We start from the raw sequence: 20,038 nt of genomic DNA, 5'->3' as shown, positions 1-20,038 counted from the left end.
ATTATCTACAGAAAAATATGAAAATCATAAGGTTCATTAAGGAGCACAAAGATAATTTGATCTTCCCAATTAGAACATTTTTTCCTCAATCCATTTCTTCCTCTTGTCACCTGTTCTGTGAATTAGCTTTTAATCAGATCTTACCAAAATATAGTTTTTAATTAAAAAATAAGCCATTTATACTCCTATAAAAACTCAGTAAATTCTGTTTTTCCTACAAAAATGCTGCATATAAGTTGAACCAAAAGAAACTGTCATTATTCAACCAATTCTGACCTATAAATAAAGTAATTTCAATAAATTCATATAGCTGTTCTAGTCTAAATTTATATTGTGAACTACTGGATATATACTGTCTTAGGCCAAACTTGGTAAAGTAATATGTGGCATATTTATAGAAAGCATATGATAACAGCAAATAAGCATTACTAAAATTACCACTTCTCTCATTCCTTCCTGAGCTTTCAAGTATGAATTTTCAAATGCTGCTTGCTGAAGCTTCAAAGGAAGTGCTTTCAATAATGTGGAAGGACCTCCTTTTTTCATATGCTGAAATAATCTTAAAAAAAAAAAAAAAGCAAAAAGTGAAATATAAACCATACTTTCCAAAGCATATTTACAGGGCAAAAATAAATCACTCTGTGAGACATACTAACATATTAGATTTTCTTTCAAAAGACCAAGGAAATGTGAGTCTATTTAAAGAGGTTCAAATCTACTGCTTAATATTAGGGTCTTTACCATATACTCCATTTTCTCCTAGAACTGAAAAGGGTCTCAACAGACCTTTTAGATTATTGCCCAAACCTGAATATCCCTTAACTCTAACTAACCAGAAAAGAAAAATTGTCCTCTGGTCAAATATCAGTTAGAAGCAGCCACAGACTCTTACATCAACCTGCTCTAATATTTAATCACAACTTAAAAGTGGATAGCTTTACTGTCTTGATATTCCATTACAAAAATTTTATGTGATAGAGAAAAGCTGATCAGCTTTTTGCACAATGTACAATCATATTTAAGGACAACTCTTTAACCAATTTTGTCCTTTACCCTTTTTTACTAATCAAAATTTATGGAAGTATCAACTTTTTTGGTGTTCCTCTGACTCCTTCAGTTTCTCTAATCTCTCTTAAATAGTCTAATATTAGATATCTAATAAGTAAACAACCAATAAATAAATGCTATGCTCATGTCACTCATGAATTTATACATTTTTGAATCTTAAGAGATTTTTTTAATGCCACCACTACCTTGCTTTATTATATTCAACTTATGATCCTCTGTAACCCCAGATCTTTAACTTTAGTATATATTTTCTATCTTTTTTAAGCACTTGAAGTAAGCACACATTCATTAGCAAACCTTACAATGCTCTATGGTTTTTATTAAAAACAGTCCTAAGCCTGAGCTTACTTTACCAGACACGACTGACTTATGAAAACATTGTTGTCAGAAACTAACACAACATTGTAAAGCAATTATACTCCAATAAAGATGTTAAAAAAAAATATTGTCAGCATATCCAAATTTTGGACACATCTAACACATGTATTTATGTGACTGCTGGGCAAGTTCTTTATAGCATTCTTTAATTATTGGTCACTTACATTTGAACAGTAAAATTACTTAAATGATTTTCAGCTTTGATGTTTTTAAAGCATAATGTAATTTTTTTTCAAATGTTCATTGATTTTACAAATTATTAAACAACTGGCACATTCCAAGTATTATTCTAGGTACTAAATATACAAGAAAAGAGAAAAATCAATGCCCTCTAGGAGCTTATATCCTAGGTAAATGTGCTAAAATACAATTATTTCAACTGGTGATAAATGCTACAGAGAAAAATAAAGCAGAGAGGTGCTTTATTTACAGGAGTGTGAGGTAGGAGAGGCAGAGGTAGGTTATAATTTAGAGTTTTAAAATCAAGTTGATAACCTGATAAACATGCAGTTGTTGAAAAATTAATATTTGCTTCTTCAGGTACTCAAACATAAAACACATCCCTGTGAGAGAAACACTCCAATGTCTAACTCTATGTTCACTTGAATAAATATGATTGTAATTAGCACAATGTAAAATGTGCTAATTTTCATTTTACAAACTCATATAAAATCTCAGTAATATCCAAACATCCTATATCTCTTGTAAGTGGGAGTAGACACACCTAATTCAACTCAACCACTTACTAGCTGTATGGCACTGAGCAAATTACTTTATCTAAGCCACAGTTTTCATTAATAAATTGGAGAAAATAATAGTATCAAAGTGATACAGTTGTCAGAATTAAGAGAAAACATAAATGCCAGGCATACAATATATGCTCAGTAAACGTTAACTATTTTTAATATCACAACTAGTGAACTATGACTGTCCTGCACATTGAATTGCTATCTGCAGCACTCCAGACACTTCATGAATACTTGACCCATTACCTATTGATTGACTGTGCAGCCAACATGCGAACTTGGTGATGATTATCAGCAAGAAACTGTGGAAATACTTCATTTACAGGAAAGTCTTTTCCCATTACATTCAGAATAGCCCATTTTGAATAAGGATCAGCCTATGGGAAAAGAACAACTGAGGTTAAATGTGAAATACTAAGAGAAAAATCACCCATTAACAAACAGAAACAAAGACTGCTTTAAAAATGCCAATGGAGACCATACTAATAACTGAAGTAGAATAACTCACCTCAAGCAAAGTTTTAAGGCATTTTACTAGTGCCACTCTTACAGAGAATGTGCATTTTCCCTCCTTCGTTAAGTGCCTGAAATAAAGTATGTGTCTTAATATCAAGTAATTATTCCAATAAAAGCACAGTAAAAAAAAAAATCACTGGACATTAAGGTTATTCTAGGCTGCTTCCAAAATTTCTTTCCATGCTAAATTTAATTCTCACTATGTGGCATATGCCAATATTCTCACCTTCCAAAAATTCCAGCTAAAATAAATTGGTTTGAAAAGTTCATTTTAATGTATGTTATTTGTGTCACATGCTTATGCCTCATTTTGGGGCTATTCCACTTCAGCTAACCATGTTATAGAAAACTTGCTTTAAAAGGAAAACATTTTTAAAGTTGCTGTGTTGTTATATCAAAGACTTAAAAACGACATTCTATACTGACTCAGAAGTCCTTGCCCACCAAATGGTAGGAGGGCTCTAAATTACATATATGTGCTCCTCTATAGGTGTCTTGGTATTAACTCACACTATGACTATATGCATGAAATAACCAGAGAATGACAAGGCCAATTTGTCCACTTTAGGAATATAAACTATTGATTGATTTAGACTTGTTGCACTTTGCTTTATTCATCATATATGTCAAACTATTAAGAGATTCAAAATTCGCAGGGAAATACACTAAAACCACTTTAGGAAGCCAAGTCTTAAGCAGAAAACAATTCAGTTCTTCAAGCAATTAAGGAGGGAAACACAAATTACATGTCACTATTGTTAAAAGATGTATATAGTTACATTCGAGGATTAGAAGAAATGCAAAGTTTGCATTTGTATGCAGAAGTGGCAAAAGAAAAGTAACTCCACAAAATGTCTATACCCACCAAAATGCTTCAATCACTGTTAGAAACTGTCCTTGAGCATCCCTTGTGTTCTCAGCATCCATATTTCCTTGACATAGGTTCGTCACTATGTGAAGGACATGGTTTAAAATGGTTTTACAAACATCTTGGTCACGGCGATACAAAGAACACACATTGCTGTGATGGAAAAAAATTTAACTTTATCAGCATAACAGAACACACCAGTTTAATCTACAAATTTAGAGTGAATATTTTATATGGTTTTAATGTCTTACGATAGCGGTTTTAGAAGTTCAACAACATCTTCCATTGGCAAGGGATATTCTTCTCCAGGAAGGTCCTTTAAAAGCACTAGATACTAAGATAGTTGGGTGGGGGAAATTAGTTGTTGTTCTTGTTTTTTCATATATCATTTATTTAAATAAGTACATATATGTAACCATAAATTCATATATAAACACATGTGCATACACACACACACACGAGCAGTGAATTTTTATGAAGCAATATAATTTTAAAAAAGGGGGAGGCAGGGGTGTTTTGAAGTCAAACAGAGCTGGATTCAAATCCCCGTACCATAACCTGTTACTACTTGAGTGCTTTAAAAACTTGCCTTGTCATCTGAGTCTTTGTACTCCCAGCTTTAAAATGAGGATATAGCACTTACCTGGCCAGATTACTGTGAAGATTAAAGGAAATGAATGTAAAGGTCTAGCGTTTATTGTAGGAATTCAGTAAGTGACAGTGTTATCACTGTTGGAGTTAAGTGCCTGAGCAAGAGTCTGAAACTATATTATGTCACCACCCTCCGAAAACAATGCTTGGGGATAACTTCAATGGTTAAACACTATTCTATTAATGAATTCTGGAAAGCAGAGATAATTATGGGCAGTGAAGAATCCAAATACCCTGACTTATCTTCCTATAAGGCAACCTTGTAAGGCTCTCTATGGAACGATGGATATAAAGGGCTACTCAGCAACTACCGGTTGTTATAGCTGGTAGTTATAACGAGGCAGCCAGTTTCTGACAGCTGACAAATAATTTTCTAGCTGTATTAAGAATCAGAAGGCATTTTTTTCCTATCATCTGTATGTAGAAAATTGTTTCTTACTCCTTCTGATACTATAAAAGAATATTAAATTGGACCATTTTAAATATTTGCCATGTGTGATGTTACTAAGTGTCTTGAAGTGACTTTGAACATCAAAGTCCCAAGAAAAGCATACAGCCCTCCCCACTGGTTGGGGCTAGAGACTTGACTAGAGTATTTGCCAGGGTTGAAACCAGGGAATCAAACAGGGCTCAAATAAGCATATTTGCCGGGGCTAGGGGATCAACCAGAACGTTCACCACAGCTAGAACATGACAAGGAATTCTACCAGGGACTCAACCTGAATGTTTCCAAGAGGTTCTAATTAGGGAATAACTTGGCATGTTTCCCAGGGCTGGGGAAATCACTTGCCATGTTTGCCAATTTGCTGGGACTAAGATATGACCATGGACTCATCCAGGATATCTGCTGAGACAGGAGCTCTCCCCACATGTTCACCAGCACTGGGGCTAAGGGTATGGCCCACATGGTTGGGAGATAAGTTACATGTAATAATATTGAGTAAACAAGTAAATGCACTGAGGTTAAGTAGGAAGCCTGGTTTCTTACTGTTGGAAAAGGGAGCTACAAATATGGACACAGAAAATAAATCCTATGATGTTAGATTGGAATTGGAGATATCTATCAGTAGATGAGTAAAGTGATGAGAGAAGGGAAGGAGAGAGATTACTTTTGTTAAGTCTAAATCTAATCACGAGGAAACATGAGATAAACTCAAAGCGACGGATTCCATATAGCAAGTGGCTGTACTATTCAAAAATATGAAGGTCGTGAAAGATAAGGAAAGACAGAGGAACTGTTCCACACTGAAAAAAACTGAACAGACCTGACAAGTAAATTCAATGATACAACGTTGATTTCCTGATGATTATACTATGGTTATATAGGAGAGTATCACTGTTTTTAGGAAATACACACTGAAGTAAAGGGGCATCACGTCTGAATATTTAATCTTGAAATAGTTCAGAAAAAAAGTGTGTGCTTGTGTGTGTTTGTGTGTGTGTAGTGTGCAAAGAGAGAGAATGATAAGTCAAATGTGGTAAAATGTTAACTACAGAGGCTTATGAAGGAAATATGGGAGTTTTGTAGTATTTTAACTTTACAGTCACTTTGAAATTACATTTAAAAATTTTAAAGCATATAAACCAAGGTCAAGGCAAGATTCAGACTTCAACAACAATGTTATATGAGTATTATTTTTACATTCAGAGTCTGTGGCTCTTGGCCTAGTTTAAAATAATAATAATTACACCCAAAGAGAATAAATCTATCCAAGTCCATCCAAGTTTTAATGTTTCAGTATCCACTTAAATTTTTTTCACAGTATATTAGAAGAAAAGTGTATTTTATAACTAGTCTCAGATTAATTTCTCAAGGAAGCAATTTCAAGTCTTCAAAGGTACTATAAGATTCTAATATGTCAGTCCATTACATTTAGCTAGCAACATCAGACACAAATGAAGCACTTCTTCATTTCACTGAACTCACCATGTGTAGATGGAGAGATTTGGTAAGATCTAGCATGCTAGAATCAATTAACATTAACAATTTCCTTCGAATGTCAGCTGCTCTAAATGATACAGTATTGGTCTGAGCAGTGGTTACACACATACACAAGAACTTGAGCATGTCTAAAAAAAGTAGATCTTGCTTTGACAGATGTTCTTCAGCTAAAGGATTCATGGCACCTAAAAATAAAAAGCACTTATTAAGACTAACAGAGGTGTGCAACAAATACATACATTGAATATTAACATAAATATCTTCCCCTTGAACAACAAAAAAAAAGAGATAAAAATATATGGAAAGCAAAATTATGATGAAATTGATTACACACTAAAAGCTTCAAAATTCTTCATAAAAGGTTACCCTAGGATTCTGTCATCAATAAATAATCTATGGAAAAATCTATATAGACAAATATTCACTGCAATACTGTTAGAAAGGAATCTAAATTTCTGACAATAAAAAAGTGGTCCAGTGGTTAAGAATCCACCTTCCAATTCAGGGGAAGCCAGTTCGATCCCTGGTCAGAGAACTAAGATCCCACATGCCATGGGGCAACTAAGCCCACACATCTCAACTAGAGAGCCCACGTGCCACAAACTACAGAGCCCACATGCTCTGGAGCCCACACGTCAAAACTACAGAGCCCACACGCTCTGGAGCTCTTGCATAACTAGAGAGAAGCCCGCGCGCCGCAACAAAGAGCCCACACCATGGGGCTTCCCTGGTGGCACAGTGGTTGAGAGTCCGCCTGCTGATGCAGGGGACACGGGTTCGTGCCCCGGTCCGGGAGGATCCCATATGCCGCAGAGCGGCTGGGCCCGTGAGCCATGGCCGCTGAGCCTGTGCGTCCAGAGCCTGTGTCCCGCGTACGGCAAAAAAAAAAAAAAAAAAAAAAAAAAGAAGAGCCCACACCACAATGAAAGATCCCATATGCCGCAACAAAGATCCCGCGTGCTGCAACTATGACCCAACCCAGCCAAAAAATAAAAAATAAATAAGTTAAAAAAAAAGTGCTCTAGTAAATTATGGTATGTATGTTAATTGGGATATTATAGAGCCATTAAAAAGTATGATTATCAATATCACAAGTACCTAAATGAAAAAAATGCTTACAGTTAATGTTGAAAGAAAATAGACAAGGTATAAAAAGGCATTTGAATGTTAATGCTGATTATAATTTTGAAAGGGTCTATGTAGAATAACAGAAAAAGGTAAACAATGATGGCATTATGGGTGCTCTTGCACTATCCTGCTTTCTATTTTCCAAATAACCTATTATATGTTTTTATTTATTTAATAATTATTTTAAATTCCCCCATGAAGAATAAAATAGGAAACTAATAAATTCAATTAAAAATCAGGGAATTCTAAAATGTATAGAGGTGAACAATCTCAATAGACTATACAAAAAGGAAATAAAATGCGCATAAAATTAGTATCTATGAGGCCTTTCATAATACCAAATCAATGTAAAGAGGTAAAAAAAAATCCCATGCAGTAAAAATATATTTACCAATAGTAATTTGGCTCTCTCCAGATTCATTTGCATCAATAACACTACTAGCCGGGTAATCATTAAATAGATTCATGGATGACTGATCCTCCATCTCCATTAGATTTTCATCAGTACCATCTTCCACTGATTCTACTGCTCCAAAGTCAAATGGCTTTTTGATAATGGATACCTTCAAATCAGAGAAAGAAAGACGTTCCAAGTTGGCTTCTTTCAGAAGCATGCTGTTGTTAAAACTGACCTAATCAAACAATTCAAGATTCAAGTGTATGAAACCCTGCAGTATTATTTCTATTAAATGTCCTGCAACAGGAAAACAGATATATAAACTGTATTGTCTACACAGCAGAATAATACACAATCTTTACAAATGATTTCTTATATTAAGAAGTTTCATACTACCCCAAATTGATGAGGGTGTAGGTAAAATTATAAATTGGTAAGACTATTTTGGAGGACAATAACATTATCCATCGAAAAGTAAAATTTACATTCCTTTTGAACAAGCAATTTCACTTCTAGAATTTATCCTACATCCTTCATAGGCACAAATAGAAGGAGATGAAAGTATAAGAAATTTACTGCAGAATTCTTTGTTAAAAAAAAAAAATTTAAAATTTTAATTAAGATTAGTTGGGTTAAAATACATATATACTATTCCCATATATAATGAAATACCATGGTACTGCCCCCCAAAAAAAAGTCTACATAGGTATACCCCTATGTAGTAGCAACATGGAAAAATGACCAAGATTTATTATTAAATGAAAACACTCAAGTTACAGAACATTCTTTCACTCATTAAATATTTGAATATCTACTATGTGCCAGGCACTGTTCCAGACAAAAAAGTATGTAAGCCCATTTATATGGAAAAAGAAATATAAATATTACGATAAGAATATGTTGCTTGTCTGGCAAGGTTTTTGTTTTTATTTTTAAGAATAGAGAATTATTTTGAATTTTGGTACAATGTCATATAGAAAAAGGTACTGAGTCCGGATGATTAGTTCCCAATCACTTGGTCTATTATTATTTATTGAGAAATTAACAGCCAAGCACTATGCTAGGTATTGATATTAAGAAGCAATCAAATACATTCCCCCCTGCAAACCAAATAACTTTATTTAATTTCCACATTTTAAAAATATAACATACCATATTCTGTGAGATGCATCCCTTTTCAAGAGAGATTTCAAAGTTATAAAAAGCATCTTAGAATCAATGAAATATGGTAGTAAAATAGGAAGCATACTTACTAAACTTGTACAAATATCTGCAATATCATTCATTAGCTTTGATGTTAATAATCGCAAGAAGAAGCCAGATGCAATCTTATTTGGACTGTGCTGTAATTAAGACAAACAAAACACCAAGCAAACAAAGAAATAAAAACAAACAATTATTCTTTGCAGATAATATTTTCTCTATCTTGAATGAAATGCAGATTTTATTTTACACTGGAAATTATCAGAATAAGCATGGATAAAGAGTTTACTATTAGGAGCAAGATATGACTTGCTTCAAACATACAAACCTCTTTTCTTGAAGTAATAATAACTATAGCAAATATCTTTCATTGAGCATAAATAACATTAAAGTAAAATACCAGCTACTGCCCCTAAACATAAGCAAGCAATAATCATAGCTTAGAGTTTATTCATCCACTCTCTCCTTCCCCATTTATACCAAAACACAAAAAAACACATTAAAAATCCAAAAATACATGCTGATAATATTGATATATGGCCATGTACTTAACATTAGCTTTAAAAAGTGTTTCTAGTTATTATCAATACTCTGGTTTGGCTCAGCTACCCCTCAGGCCTGCTCCAAATCAAAACAAAGATTACACACAGTAGCACCCTTTCTACCAAATGCTATGTAAGACTACCTGGGCAAAAGAGAGTAATGTATGTGCTAGAACTGTTTATCTTTGCAGTGCCCACTAGCCCTCGTGTACTGGTATGCACATCACATACTTAGTAGTCAACAAGATTTTACTAAATAAATGAAAATACACTGGCAATAAAAGAGTCACCAATCAGTTGTATATTAAAGGGGTAAAATAATCTCAGAAACTTTCCTGAGAAGGTTAGTTTCATGCAGTTAGTTTCATGAGAAACTCATATTACCTGTTGCTTTTTTCCTCTGGATACTATCTTAATTTACCAATTTAATTTAAAATCAGTGTATCAACTTATGAATGGACCCAAAAAATAGTAACAGCACCAACCAGTTATCATCCTCCTAGGTAGGCTATGCTGTCAAGTAGGAACATCTTACCTTGGTACAGTTATGTAAGCAACATGTACATAGATGCATCATATTTCTCAGTGAAACAATTCTAGATTCTTCATTTGTCTTATTTTTAAACAAAGTGATACTTTCTCCTGCATATTGCATTAGAGACTATTGAAAAAAAGGAGGAAAAATCCAAATTTCAGTTAAAATCATAGCTGATTGATTGCTTTTTTGTTTTACTTAAGAAGTAAAAGTAATCATTTTAAGAAGTTATACTTGGTTATAAAATATAATTAAAAATGAACAAATTTTTAAAAACAACAAATCTTATACCTGTTATCCTTACAAATCACACAACTGACAGAACAGCACCCAGAGATAAAAGTCAGTTTCATGGTTAGGGCCTACTAGATTAACACTCCTGGTTAAAAATTCTTTAGGATAACTGATCCGGGAAAAAATTTTTAAAGTACAGATAAACACCAGTACTTTTGTTAATGAGATTAAATTTTAATGTGATATAATTTCAATTACTGTATTTATAGCTGGCTTAAAATAATTTCAAATTTAAGGAAGGAGATACAACTATCATTTCTTCTCAGACTGCATAAATGAAAAAGAAAGAGCTAACCTACATAAAAATTTGTTTTCCAAACAAATATACCAGTTTTCCCAGGAATATATTTCATTCAAATTAATCCAAAACATTATTGACATAAATCTTCCTACCTTGGCTTTCTGGAATAATTCTGATTTGTATGCTTCCTCTTCAGCTATTACACCCACATAACAATAGCAGCCGAGAACACCCACCAAAAGACTCGAACACCGGACAAGCGTTTCTGAATTTGAAGTCTTAAAGTAAAACCCAAATAAAAAATTTTTATATTTTGTAAATCATTCGAGTACTATTATCTTTTGTAAGAGCAAATTTTATGTACATATTAAAAAACAAAAGTTCAGTTAACTGAATCAATAGTGGCATAATTCTGATCATCTCTAAAACCATCTGAGGGATCCCTGCAGAGTTGTGATAACCAGGGTTCTCAGGAAAAACAGAAGTAGTATGTCCTAATGGCCAAGTAATATATCTCTTCTTAAAGTGGCTTAATGTACTACACACACAAGCCCTTAAATATCTGAGGTAAGGAGAAAAGAAAGAAAAAAAACTGATAGGCAAATAAATGTCTGTAACTCTTAGAACATGAGTAGAAGTTAGATTCATAATAAGAGACATTAAAATGACGTTTTGAGCTTCTAAGAGATAAGAACCTTGATTTATTCAGCTTTTTACACTCCACAGACTAACACAAGGCATTTTTGCCAGTAGATACTGCTTAACCAATTTTATAGAATTATGTAAGAACGTGCAAAGGTTACACAGAAAAATAAAATTTTCAAATTTTTCTGTTCCTATATCGTATGAAATATCATTTTAGGGGAAAACACGGAAGATCTCATTACTTTGTAATGAAAATGGTTACAACTATAATCCAGAAGTCAGTCAGTAATAGGGGCAAGATAGAGCAAATAGGCACACTGTCTCTTCTCTGGCTGTTTGTATCATTAATTATGGCTACTGAATCAACCCCTTTGAGTAGCTTGTAGGTTTTATTTTAGTCAACAAATATTTTATCATTTATCATATAACTAAGCACTGCAGAAGATACAAAGATTAATAAAAATTATATATGCCTTTTAATGAGCTTCTAGCATAGTTTAAGAGATATTTGTGTATATGGTACAAAGAAGATGCTAAGTGTCATTTAAAAATAGAAATATTGGGCTTCCCTGGTGGCGCAGTGGTTGAGAGTCCGCCTGCCGATGCAGGGGACATGGGTTCGTGCCCCGGTCTGGGAAGATCCCACATGCCGCAGAGTGGCTGGGCCCATGAGCCATGGCCGCTGAGCCTGCGCGTCCGGAGCCTGTGCTCCGCAATGGGAGAGGCCACAACAGTGAGAGGCCCGCATACCACAAAAAAAAAAAAAAAAAGAAAGAAAAAGAAATATTAAGTACTATTAAAATTAAAAGATGTACGGCTGAGATTATCTAAGAAAGGCTTTAGCAAGGATTTTGACATGGATTATCTGAACACATAGAAATGGGTAGAAAGACACAGGAGTTTTGGCAAGAGAACAGCACACACGAAGAGAATTTGTGATTTTAAGAGGACAAAGGAAATGATATGTGAGACATTACTAAATGACCTCTAAAATATGGGTGACTGCTAGTTCATTTATTAATGACTTCTCCCTCTTCAAGTGCAACCAAAATCTATTAGATCAGTTTATATTATGTCATTTTCTGTTATTGTAATATTTCCCTCCTCTGTATTGAGGTTCTTTTTCATCAAACAATCACTATGCTCAAAACCTTTATTACTACTCATCAACTCACACAAAGAATTCTACTTCTTTAATGTCTATGAGAATTCCTGGTAAAAGAAAATAGTCAAATTGTTTTTCTTCAGTTTTCCTTTTTTTCATGCTGAATTTTCCCTATATATAGCCATGTGCTACTACTTTGCTTTTAAAATTAAGCTTCCTAACAGTCTACCAAAGTAGAATCAAATATAGGCTTTAGTTTGTTTTGAAAATCTCACCTCAGATGAGTAATTATTTAGAAGCTGTTCTGACAATCCCAGAAGATAGCGATCCAGTGATTGCTTGAGATTTTGGTGGACAGAAAAGCCTACACTGGATTGGTGCTTTTCTGTAGTATGTTCTTTCACAATGGTTAAAAAATCCATCTTGTCAAAAGTTGTCTGAAGAAATAGTTCTTCAACTTCTGAGAATGAAGGTTCTTCTGTATCTTTTTGGTGTTGCTCACTTCAAAGAAATAAGATTCTTAATTTGTAAAATCAAATTATCTATTATTTCACCTTCATATAGCAGCAATCTATTACAAATAAAAACATTAATAGCATCTATATTATTCAAAGACTGCTTATACAATTAGTGAATTATTCTTTTAAATGCTTCTCTTCTTTGGATTTTGACAATTACTTGTATAGAATTTCATTATTCAGTAGCAAATTTTACTAATAAACAAAAAAATAAAAGTTACAGTTTCAAAGGCAAATTCAGAAAGTATTAAAAAAAATTAACAACAGATATAAACACTAAGAATAACATTATCTGAAAACAGTTCCCTTTTTTCACCTTCGATTTCTCCAAAATATAGATCTTTTTTCATCTTATGCCCTCTGGAGGAAGAATAGGAATCTTCATGGCAGTGAATCATTTTCAGTCACAGTGATAAACATAAGCCTCTTGAGTCAATCAACTAAAATGAGGTTTTCAGATTTATTCTTGTTTCCCTTATCCTCAATTATCATTAGTTTTTAGCGAAGAGTCAGATTTTATTTGACATATAAAAATGGGTCACATCTTTAAAGAACTCATTTCCACATGATGTTTATGTTCTTAATATCCCAGCATAAGTATAAACTATAGGATATAAAGTATAATTATTGAATTAAAAGAAACTTTTCCCTTGCTAACAGTTATGATTTTTTTAATTGACCAATTCAGTTCATAATTTTTAAGATGTAGCTACTACTCTGCTAAAATATTATCTTTGTTAATTAAAGCCGTATCTTAAAATAACACAGAACTCTATTAGATAACATACCATTCTGGCACACTTTGGAAAAAATTCATTGCAGCTTTACAGTTTTTCATAGTGAGACTCACAAGAATTTTCTCCAGGGCAAGATGAGGAAAATTACTATAAAGTAAAATAAAAATCTTTACTTAGAAGACCAAAAGCCATTTAAAGCATTCTTAAACTTAAACACCCAGGTTTAGCTATAAATATTGACCTCTAAAATTTGGATCCAAAATTAAAACTACTTTCATCTCTACTGAATTTAACATCTGAAAACAGGTCTTAAAGAGCATACATTTCACGTTACTATCATTTTCAACACTTCCTAGAAGCAGGCTCATACTGAATTTTTAAAGAGCATAAACAATTATGAAATAAAAGTAGGACTTCCCTGGTGGTGCAGTGGTTAAGAATCCGCCTGCCAATGCAGGGGACATGGGTTCAAACCCTGGTCCAGGAAGATCCCATGTGCTGCAGAGCAACTAAGCTCGTGTGCCACAACTACTGAGCCTGCGCTCTAGAGCCCACGAGCCACAACTACTGAGCCCACATGCCACAACTCCTGAAGCCCATGTGCCCTAGAGCCCATGCGCTGCAACTACTGAAGCCTGCACACTCTACAGCCCGCATACTACAACTACTGAAGCCCACATGCCTAGAGCCTGTGCTCCACAAAGAGAAGCCACTGCAATGAGAAGCCCATGCACCACAACAAAGAGCAGCCCCACTCGCTGTAACTAGAGAAAGCCCACACGCAGCAACAAAGACCCAACACAGCCAAAAAATAAAAAAATTTTAAAAATAAAATTTTTTTTTAAAAAAGGCATTAAAGTAAAATCACTAGGATCCAGAGGTCTGTCCTCCAATCACTCAGTTCCATTTACTGACTGTGGATAGGTTAAGTGGGCAAACTGCTCCCATCCTAGTGCTTAAGTCCCATTTTGGCTTTTTCTCATTTCTTCCCCTCATTAAAATATTTCGCCTAGAAGATACTCTCATTATGATTCCAGGATATACATGAGTTGGATATATGTTCAGATGGACCTATTTACAGACGATCACAAAGGAACATATAAGTGCTCAAAGAAATATATACATATTTTTCATGCACATCCCCCTTATTCTCACTGTCTAGGCAGAGAGAGAAAACAAAGTAAAAGAACTTAGACAAAGATCCAGGCACAAAGATACAGAACACTATAAAAACAAAGGGACTGTTTAATCTCTAGGACTAATTCTGGGAAATCCTGTATGATCACTGTAAAATAAAGCCATCTAATATCAAACAAGAAATGGAGGGCACCTTATAAAACAAAACAAAAGCCAGCAGCATGCTAACTGAACTCAAATTACCTGTGAAGAATTGGAGGCAGCTCTGCACTGTCTTCAAAGTCATCCTCTAACTGATGGAATAAGAGCCATTTCATTATCAATTCCTTTAAAGAAAAATTTCTGTTTACATCATATATATTCTTCTCCATTCCTGTTTTTACTGTTTCTGGAACTACACAGATGGTCAGTGCCAAAGTCAAACAGCATACTGCAGGACTACAGCAAAACAAAGGACAATTAATATTAAAAGTAAGCTCTTTGCATAGAAAACAAACTTATGGTTATCAAAGGGGAAAGGAGGTGGGGGAGGGATAAATTAGGAGTTTGGGATTAGCAGATACAAACTATTATATGTAACTCAAAAACAGTCATGTACCACAATGTTCACTGCAGCTCTATTTTCAATAGCCAGGACATGGAAGCAACCTAAGTGTCCACTGACAGATGAATAGATAAAGAAGATGTGGCACTTATATACAATGGAGTATTACTCAGCCATAAAAAGAAACAAACTGAGTTATTTGTAGTGAGGTGGATGGACCTAGAGTCTGTCATACAGAGTGAAGTAAGTCAGAAAGAGAAAAACAAATACCATATGCTAACATATACATATGGAATCTAAAAAAAAAAGGTTATGAAGAACCTAGGAGCAGGACAGGAATAAAGACACAGACATAGAGAATGGACTTGAGGACACAGGGAGTGGGAAGGGTAAGCTGCGACGAAGTGAGAAAGAGGCATGGACTTATATATACTACCCAATGTAAAATAGATAGCTAGTGGGAAACAGCCACATAGCACACAGAGATCAGCTCCGTGCTTTGTGACCACCTGGAGGGGTGGATAGGGAGGGTGGGAGGGAGACGCAACAGGGAGGAGATATGGGGATATATGTATATGTACAGCTGATTCACTTCGCTATAAAGCAGAGACTAACACACCATTGTAAAGCAATTATACTCCAATAAAGATGTTAAAAAAAACCTATTATATGTAAAATAGATAAACAACAAGGTCCTATTGTATAGCACAGGGAACTGTAATCAATATCCTGTAATAAACAATAATGCAAAAGAATATGAAAAAGAATATATATATGTGTGTGAGTGTGTGCATATATACACACACACACATATATAAAACTGAATCACTTTGCTGTACACCAGAAACTAACACAACATTGTAAATCAACTATACTTCAATTTAAAAAAAAGTAAGCTCTTTCAGGGACAGCGACCTTGTCTATCTTATTTATCACTGTGCCTCCAATGCTTAGGGCAGTGCCTGGCATGCTGTAGACATTTAGTAAACTTCTATGGACTAAATGAACACAAAAAAATTCTAAAAAGTCTGACTACATTTGAGAAAATTCTTGATTAAGAACTATCTCTTATTGTAACAGTATGTAGTACTAAAAAAAAATAAAGTTTATGAAGATTGAGCAAAAAATAATTGTCAATTACAAATAAAAGAAATATAAACACTTAATTCTTTAAAACTGGCCTTAGTAATCTCTTCACATTTGAAACTAAATTACACTTATTTATTTATTAAGACTTCCCGGACAAGCAACAAAAGCATCTGAAACAGAATTTAACATATCTTTAACTGAAGTTAGAAATTACAAAACTCAGGGGGGAAAAAAAAATATATATATATATATATATATATATGTTGCAAAATAGAATACAATCCATAGTCAACTTACCATGAAGGTCTGCAGGCTGACCCAGTAAATAACTTCCAGAATTCTCTGTCAACTTCAACTAAACTGCCTTGAATTATGGCTCCAAGTAAGCCAAAGTTTTCAGCTTGTATTTGTTCAGAACTTATACCACAAAAAGTAATAGACCAAATTTTAATCCAGAGTTTCAATAAATCTGACTTTTGAGAGCTTTCTAGGTTTGATTTCTTGCCTTGACACAATGCAACTTCCATAAGGCATCGTAACACATATGGTGTGCGTTCCCCATGTCGTTGTTGAGGTAGAAGCTGGTGTAGTATCATTAGTAATGGTGACAACTCACAGTTAGGTAAACTTGAAGGATATTTTGATATTAATTGAGTTGCAATCTGTAACCTAAAAAAAGTATAAATAATTTGAAAATTATTCAAATCCATTAAGAGGCTAAAAGAAAATATATAGACATAGTACTCTTATAATATCCTAATTAGAATATTATCATCATCATTTTCCAGACTACTCTCATAATAAACTGGCTCTTAATATTTATTAGGCCCTACTTCCTAAAGTGGCAAGAAGATTGAAAACATTTAGGCTAGCTGGGTAAGCTATCATATTTTGCTTACACAGTAACTTTAAATAACTAAATTACCAACATTCTACTTCTTACTTATCACACACATCCCTGCTCTTCGGCCACCAATAATATTCCTCTAGAACAGTAAAACAAACAAAAAACCCCAAAAACTGTTTTCCCTTGACGTTAATTCAGTTAATTCAGTAAGTATTTGCTGCGAGTTCTCTAAAATGAGTGCTACTCAAGAATAGGAACTATATCTTGTTCACCCTCTATCCCTTATGCTTGGCACATAGTAGGTGTTCAATAAATAACTTCACTAAGTGGACAAATTAAAGAATATGAAATTGGCAACATCAACTATAGAAAATTTAGCAATAGGTATCTAAATCAATACGATTTCCTTCCACAACTCAATTATATTTAAACATTACATCAACAGAGGAAAAATCAAAGAGCACTGTTAACAAAAGTATGACTGTAATCTACAAATTTCTAACTGTCCTTACGCAAGCTGCTTAACCTTTCTCAGTTGCAGTTGTCTTTTTGGTAAAGCAAAAAGGCTGAGCTGCATGAATTCTACAGATTCCTAACAGACCTAATATTTTGTGATTCCAAAGAATTCCACAATTTATTTAATTACTTAAATAACTGCAAATGCTATATGAGACTAAAGAACAGAGCAAATGGAACTTCCTGGGTGGCGTAGTGGTTAAGAATCCGCCTGCCAACGCAGATGACACGGGCTCGAGCCCTAGTCTGGGAAGATTCCCACATGCCACGGAGCAACTAAGCCCGTGTGCCTCAACTACTGAGCCTGCGCTCTATAGCCCGTGAGCGACAATTACTGAGCCCACGTGCCACAACTACTGAAGCCCATGCACCTAGAGCCCATGTTCCACAACAAGAGAAGCCACCGCAATGAGAATCCCACGCACCACAAAGAAGGGTAGCCCCCGCTCGCTGCAACTAGAGAAAACCCTGTGCGCAGCAACAAAGACCCAACACAACCAAAAACAAATAAATTTTAAAAAAAGAACAGAGCAAATAGTAAAAAATAACCTTTATCATGGCATAAGGTCCAAATTATTCTGTGATTTCTGAATACTATCTTTAATTTCTTCCTAATCTAATTCTATTAGAAGGTGCCAAGCATGGTAAAATTTCTTTGTGTTGAGGTATACAACTCAGTGAATTCCACGAGGCACACAGTACCGATCGCCTACCAAGCAGCCATTCTCCTTCTTCCTTGCTATGGCAATATGCTTAGGAAAGGTGCCCTATTCCTGGCTTCCAGCAGATAAACCACAGTGGTTGATCTCACATGTCCTAGTAATCACCTTCCCCTTTGTCAGTCATTGCTTTGGGAGTGACCTAGTTCTGGCCAGGCCAATGAGGTAAAGGAATATACCGGGGTCTTGTGAGAAAAATTAATGAGACTAAAATGATATTGAAAGAGAAAAAAACAATATTTTACCAAGGCACAATGTTAAAATCATTCTGTGACTTCTGAAGATGATCTTTTATTACTTCCCAACCTAATTCTATTTTCTTCTTTTTGCAAGGTGCATTGTAATCACTAAATTCTCTTTGTGTGGTTGTGTAAGACTGAGAAATCTCCAAAGATCTAGTATCTTCATTAAAAACCTGTAAAACAACAAAAGGAAAATCTATTTTTTAAATACTGCTATTGTTTCTAATAGTTCATTAGGAAAAAATGTTCCTTCTTAGATGAAGATACAGGTTAGTCATAAAGCAAGAGTAATAAACTACAGAAATATATAAATATGAAAATATGGTGACAAACATTTTGCAGACAATAATGGCTCTCTAGAAAGCAGATATTACCAAGTAAGTTATTAGTTTTAGTTCCTGAGAAACTTTACTAAAAGCACCAAAACATCTAAAAGTAAAGCAAAAACCTCTATTTTCAAAGATATTAAATCATAAACTTAGTGTTAAGAAAATATTTCACATGTGAAATGGATGGTAACCAAATCTCTGGGGAAAAGTTTTACTTAAGAAACATTGTCTCTATTTCATTTACTTCTGCTCTGATCTTTATGATTTCTTTCCTTCTACTAACTTTGGGTTTCATTTGTTCTTTCTCTACCTCCTTTAGATGTAAGGTTAGGTTGTTTATTTGAGATTTTTCTTGTTTTCTGAGGTCAAACTTCCCTCTTAGAACTGCTTTTGATATGTCGCATAGGTTTTAGACAAATGAAATAGAGACTGAAAAAATAATAGAAAAGATCAATGAAACTAAAAGCTGGTTCTTCGAAAAGATAAACAAAATTGATAAGCCTTTAGGCACACTCATCAAGAAAAAAAAGGGAGAGGGCCCAAATCAATATAATCAGAAACGAAAAAGAAGTTAAAACTGACACCACAGAACTACAAAGGATCATAAGAGACTACAACAAACAGCTATATGCCAATAAAGTGGACAACCTAGAAGAAACAGACAAATTCTTAGAAAGGTACAATCTCCCAAGACTGAACCAGGAAGAAATAGAAAATGTGAACAGACCAATAACCAGTAATGAAATTGAATCAGTAATTTTAAAACTCCCAACAAACAAAAGTCCAGCAACAGATGGCTTCACAGGTAAACTTTACAAACATTTAGAGACTTAACACCTATCCTCAAACTATTCCACAAAACTGCAGAGGAAGGAACAATTCTGAACTATGAGGCCAGCATCACCCTGATATCAAAACCAGACAAAGATATCACAAAAAAAGAAAATTATAGGCCAATATCACTGATGAACATAGATGAAAACATCCTCAACAAAATATTAGCAAAACGAATCCAACAATACAGTAAAAGGATCATACCTGGGACTTCCCTGGTGGCGCAGTGGTTAAGAATCCACCTGCCAATGCAGGGGACACGGGTTC

The 20,038-nt window shown here is 34.3% G+C and overlaps 1 protein-coding gene across 1 annotated transcript in view; it reads right to left on the bottom strand.

Moving 5' to 3' along the window:
* ATM (ATM serine/threonine kinase) overlaps positions 1-20,038 on the bottom strand; it is a 140,216-nt gene that overhangs the window by 92,719 nt on the left and 27,459 nt on the right. Inside the window, exons 9-23 of the mRNA XM_030836236.3 lie at positions 18,612-18,781; positions 16,582-16,953; positions 14,895-15,089; positions 13,566-13,661; positions 12,535-12,760; positions 10,662-10,787; positions 9,975-10,100; positions 8,948-9,037; positions 7,689-7,860; positions 6,155-6,354; positions 3,828-3,910; positions 3,574-3,729; positions 2,701-2,776; positions 2,439-2,569; positions 439-559 (exon numbers count right to left, since the gene is read on the bottom strand). Of these exons, the coding sequence (XP_030692096.1) occupies positions 439-559; positions 2,439-2,569; positions 2,701-2,776; positions 3,574-3,729; positions 3,828-3,910; positions 6,155-6,354; positions 7,689-7,860; positions 8,948-9,037; positions 9,975-10,100; positions 10,662-10,787; positions 12,535-12,760; positions 13,566-13,661; positions 14,895-15,089; positions 16,582-16,953; positions 18,612-18,781 (2,340 nt within the window). The remainder of the gene's footprint in view (positions 1-438; positions 560-2,438; positions 2,570-2,700; positions 2,777-3,573; positions 3,730-3,827; positions 3,911-6,154; positions 6,355-7,688; positions 7,861-8,947; positions 9,038-9,974; positions 10,101-10,661; positions 10,788-12,534; positions 12,761-13,565; positions 13,662-14,894; positions 15,090-16,581; positions 16,954-18,611; positions 18,782-20,038) is intronic.

Source organism: Globicephala melas, chromosome 8 (genome assembly GCF_963455315.2).
Source record: "Globicephala melas chromosome 8, mGloMel1.2, whole genome shotgun sequence".
NCBI classification, from domain to species: domain Eukaryota; kingdom Metazoa; phylum Chordata; class Mammalia; order Artiodactyla; family Delphinidae; genus Globicephala; species Globicephala melas.
The sequence above is the reverse complement of the archived record's forward strand: the minus strand, read 5'-3'. Positions and strand labels throughout refer to the sequence as shown.